Here is a 5,219-nt window from a genome sequence, read left to right as displayed (position 1 = left end):
TCTTTTCATCTAATTAAGTGGTTTGTAACCTCCATGGGATACCAAGAGTCACAACTCTTGGTAACTCCCATGAGGTGGCACTTCACTTAAGTAACCATGATGATGTGGAGCATCATCATTGGTCCACTTAATGCCAACTCACCAATGAGGTGACATAAAGTCAAGTCAAACTTGACTCTTCATCTTCCTCTCAAGTCAAGTCAAACTTGACTTAATCTCTCTCATGGTTGATCTAATCCAACCATTTAATTCAAGCAAATTTAATATAATGAATCTAATTCATTTAATTAAATTGATTCAATGAGTCATAATCTAAATTAGACTCATCGAACACATGAATCAACTTGAGTCCAACTCAATTAGCCCAATTATGATTACTCTTAATCCAATTTGATTCATCAAATGAATCTAATCCTCTTGGTTCATCATATGAACCTAATCTCCATCCACTTGTTCTTTGTGTGTGACCCAATAGGTTCTTGTAACGTTGGCAATGCCCCTAAACTCATTTAGAAACATAAGTAATGAGCGGTATCTAGCAATACATCATTACTACCCAAGTTACAAGAATGTTGAGATCCAACATCACCTTGTGACTACTAATTGTGACTCCTCACAAAATATGACAAGTGTCCTTCTATCCAAGACATCTAGATTGATCAATGTGAGGCATAGACCGTGTCATCCTCTAATCAATCTAAATCTTAAACTCCAAGTAGACTCACTCAATCAAATGAGCTCAATATCCTATATTGACTCATTTGGGCATGGCCATGCACTTCGTGGTCTCACTCTATCAAGAATATCGATGTCGCTCCCGTCATATAGGAGGGATAGATCCCATCTACATCACTCACATCCCTCTGCATAATTCGTTACATACCCAGTAATCGCCTTTATAGTCCACCCAGTTACGGGTGACGTTTGACAAAACCAAAGTACATAACTCCTTATGTAGGGAACCATGGTGACTTCAGGTCTAAGGACTAGTAGTCATACTAATAGCCACATGAGAAAGTATATGACACTCATATAACGATCCATGATACTTTCTCATGGCGGGTCATTCAGTATACATTCTCCAATGCATACCCATGTGTCAACTTGATATCTCTATATCCATGACTTGTGAGATCAAGTCATCGAGTTGACCTACATGCTAGTCTTATTGTATTAACATTATCCCTGAATGTTAATACTCGACTAGGAATGATTAAGAGTAGTGTTCCCTATATCATCCCACTATCGATTCAACCAATCGATTGATATAGGTAAGAACCTTCTACTCAAGGACGTTATTATACTTAGTTTATTTGGCACCAATACAAGCAAGTATAATAACCAAAAACCAAATGCCTTTATTTATATGGAATATGATACAACAAGTCCAAAATACAATCATCAAATGATTGGCTCTAGGGCTCTAGCTAACAGTGTCTTGAGCTGTGTAACATGCAATTGGACATCAAATTCCCTCAACACCATCAGCATTTCTGTATTGACAGGGCACAACCACTATGTGATGTGTGCCTCATTTTATCCATCGTCACTACTAAAGTCCTTCCTCATCTTCGATAGTTTCATCTTCTTGATCTCTTGATTGCAAGTATTAATTAATTGATGCATGCAATGTGTTTGATGAATTTCCTCAAACACTATCCTGAATTGATTTTATCATTTTTGTTTGCTAGATTGAGGAGTTGTTATTTCCTGTTGCTAAGTTGGTTTTATGTATTCCTTGAACTATCAAGTTTCTTTTATGTCTATGCTAATTCTTTTCACTGATATGTCATGTTTTCTGGTTTATAAATTTACCTCTTTTTGTTGTTGTTTTTTCTACAGGATTTGTGTGTTGGGCTTCTTAGACGCGCTAAATATACAACTTAAAGGCTTTGATCATTAAGTGAGTATTTTCTTTTGACCTTCTTATTAAATCAATTCATGACCAAGTTAATTATGATTTTGTGAATTTCTGAATCCATCTAAATAGTTCCTAATACGGTTTAGGGTTTAGGTGATGATTCATGAATAACTCATAGTTTATTTATTGGTATAATGATGAAGTGAAAATTTTGTTTGTCATACTAAGTTAATTGTTGTTGAAAGAGGAAAGTAGGAAACAACTCTCTGTCACAGGGTTAAAATATCCCAGTTATGCTTAGGACTCTTGGTCAGATGGCTATTGCTAATCCAATATTTACTCATGGTCAGCTACCTCCACGGGTAAGTCGTTGAATATGTCTTACTTTTTTTTTGCCTTCCTACTTCAAGATTGCTTAAATGTACTGTGGAAGTTTTTATTTTTTATTTTCAAAATCTATTGATTGAATTAATGATTTGGAGCTAGCCATTCAAATGGTTGAGCATCCAGGGAGGCAATATGCTGCCATTGATCCGAGCCTGGACCTCTGCAGCTTCTACCTCCCCTCCTATGGTTGCCCTTCCTTGGTAGCACCTGCCTCATCAAACAAAATTATGAAAATGATCATGGTCCGACACAGTATATCTTCTTATTTTAATTCCATGAGTATTGTAAATAATAACAATGTAAAGTTCATATAGTTGAAGATGCATACCCAATATTCAAGGTATGGTCAGCATCAGCCAACAAAAAGGGTGGAGAGGAGGAACTTGTTTGGGCTTGTTCCCAGTGTGGCTGCTGGGTGAGAGCCTTGGCCTTCTGCTCCTCTAGGATCTTGTTTAAATTAAATAAGATTTAATCTCCATGGTGTTCATAATCTATTAATGTTGTTTACGGAGTAGATGAATTGCATTCACTTGGGCAAAAAGGGTCACAAACTCACTTGCTTCTCCAAACTCTTGTTTTGCTCCTGTAGTGCCTTCTCCAGTAAATAAAAAAGAGATGGTTATGCACATGCATGTAGTATTATTATTAACCTAAATTTAAACATTTTAGGCTCTTGAAGGATCATGACAATCTTCTATATATATATATATATATATATATATTGATAAAAGAATTTTTTACCTTCCTCTGAAGCTCAGTGATAGAGTCAAACACCACTTGGTTCTTCACCGTATAAAGAAAATCATGGTCGATACAACTTCAGAATGTCTTGCTTAACCAACCTTTGTTTTAGCACGGGAAAAGGTCGTGTGGTTAACCTTTCTTGACCGGATATGTTTCAAAGAATTGTCTAGCTGATTTTCTAGCTGTTGGAGTTCTTTGTGGCTCAAGGAATCGAGTTGCTCCCCCATTAGATGCCTGAAGCAATTATTGTAGCAGGGTATCACTAGGTATACCAAATTATGGAAAAACCTTAGCTCCGATCATATGTTCTGATGAAAAATCTAGATGTAACTATAACGGATCTACCTTTGACTTTTACTTAAAACCTCAATCTTGGCCTTAAGTTTGCCATATTCTTGATGCCAGTTTCCCTGTATGGTCCTCATGAGAACATTAGTATGAATGATTCAGACTTCAATGCTGAATATTTCACATAGAAGAACAAATATAGGAATTTCATGTAATCTATATAAATAATAAAAAGTACATCTTTATGATTGTTTGTTCCACTTTGTAATCTAGTAGCTTCCCCGCTGGCAAATATCTTGTTGTCGGAGTTGTTGATGGAAGGAACATTCGGGCAAATGATTTTGCATCCTCTCTTAGCACCCTTGTGAGTCTCGAGGCCATTGTTGGAAAAGGTCGTATATATTGGTGTAATGGCTTTTCTTTCTTTCTAATTCTTGTTTTTCTTCAAAATGCAGCTGATATTATTTAATGTTTGTATGTAGATAAGCTTGTTGTCTCAACTTCGTGTACACGGCTGTCGACCTTGTCAACAAGACAAATTAAACTGGATACTGAGATCAAGGGCTTGCTTTTGTGTCTCCAAAAGTTGATGAAGTAAATGCATTGGCTAAAGTGTTGGTTGGTGAGAAGGATGAGGTAGTTCTCACTGCAAAAGTTATTCAGGCTTCCAGGTTTCATAATGATAGCAAAAGCTTATGATATTTTGAGTTTATTAGCTTTTGATGTTGTAAAAAGAATATTTGTGTATTTTATGGATACTGTTGTAAGAAGAATATTTATGTACTTTGTGAATATTTGTGTATTTTATGGATACTGTTGGAAGAAGAATATTTGTGTAATTTGTGAATATTTGTGTATTTTCTTGGATATTGTCGATTTTTCACTGTTTTGGAAATTGAAATTGTGTCGTTAAACAATACTGATATTACATCAGTTTTCCACCGCTGCAAAACCGATGTCATTAACTAATATTACATCGATCGTATACCGCTGCCAAAACTGGTGTTATTAACATATAATATTACATCGGTTTTACACTCAATGTCATTAAGTGATACTACACCGGTTTTAACCCGATGTCTAAAATGGCAGACATTTTACATCGCCTTCATAGACATCGGTCGAAAATGTAATAGACAACGGTGGAAAATCCTAGGGGCGGCAACCTTAGGTCCTAGGGGGTGGTAACCCTAGGTGAAGGAAAACCCTAAGGGGCAGCAACCTTAGGTCCTAGGGGGTGGTAACCCTAGGTGAAGGAAAACCCTAAGGGGCGGCAACCTTAGGTCTTAGGGGGTGGTAACCCTAGGTGGAGGAAAATCCTAAGAGGGGGGGGGGTAACCTTAGGTCCTAGGGGGTGGTAACCCTAGGTGGAGAAAAACCTTAGGAGGTGGTAACCATATGTCCTAGGGGATGGTAACCCTAGGCAGAAAGTCCAGTCGGTTTGGAGGACCAGACTGGCATCAGGTATGCTCTCCCAAGTGGAGTAGGTGAGGATGCGTACCCCGCGAAGGGAACAATAGGTGTCGGTTCGACCTAGGGTTTCTGGACGGAAATCCAAAGTTAGAACCGGACAATCCGGAGACTGTCAAAATATACTATTCATATTATTATTTTGTGCTAACTTTGCTTTGCAGGATATTTTGGGACTAACATACTTTGCAGGTATAAAAGAGCACCTTAAGCCTCGGATAAACAGTGTCCGAGGTGCCTCCATGGAGCTTGGAGGCGCCTCAGGTGCAAGGATAAAGATAGTTACGAAGTAGAGCTGGAGGCGCCTCAAAGGAAGACTGAGGCACCTTGGACCTCTGATTGGAGGTGCCTTGGATGTTGATTGAGGCGCCTCAAGTCGGATAAGAGACAGTGACCAGAAGATCATCGCAACATTAATGGCGGGATAAAACCTTATGGTTTGAGGCGCCTCAATGGGGCTTTGAGGCGC

At 38.1% G+C, this 5,219-nt stretch overlaps 1 protein-coding gene across 1 annotated transcript; it reads right to left on the bottom strand.

Annotated features, from left to right (window-relative positions):
* Positions 1–2,343: 2,343 nt before the first annotated feature.
* LOC121978187 (MADS-box transcription factor 14-like) lies at positions 2,344–3,417 on the bottom strand. The gene is made up of 6 exons (XM_042530563.1): positions 3,338–3,417; positions 3,127–3,226; positions 2,990–3,031; positions 2,805–2,843; positions 2,577–2,695; positions 2,344–2,455 (listed from the first exon to the last, which is right to left on the bottom strand). The coding sequence occupies exons 1-6, from the start codon at positions 3,415–3,417 to the stop codon at positions 2,344–2,346; spliced, it is 492 nt and encodes a 163-aa protein (XP_042386497.1).
* Positions 3,418–5,219: the final 1,802 nt, after the last annotated feature.

Source organism: Zingiber officinale, chromosome 4B (assembly GCF_018446385.1).
Source record: "Zingiber officinale cultivar Zhangliang chromosome 4B, Zo_v1.1, whole genome shotgun sequence".
Classification (NCBI taxonomy): domain Eukaryota; kingdom Viridiplantae; phylum Streptophyta; class Magnoliopsida; order Zingiberales; family Zingiberaceae; genus Zingiber; species Zingiber officinale.
Note: the sequence above shows the minus strand (reverse complement) of the source record. Positions and strands in the feature narration are given on the sequence as shown.

Bases quoted from the DNA above. Each gene is read 5' to 3' on its own strand.
- LOC121978187 (XM_042530563.1), bottom strand. From the start codon at position 3,417: ATGAGGACCATACAGGGAAACTGGCATCAAGAATATGGCAAACTTAAG. The intron at 2,844-2,989 runs GTAAAAAATTCT...TATTTACTGGAG, and splicing joins TCACTGAGCTTCAGAGGAAG to AAGGCACTACAGGAGCAAAA. The intron at 2,696-2,804 runs GTGAGTTTGTGA...AATTTAAACAAG, and splicing joins ACAAGAGTTTGGAGAAGCAA to ATCCTAGAGGAGCAGAAGGC.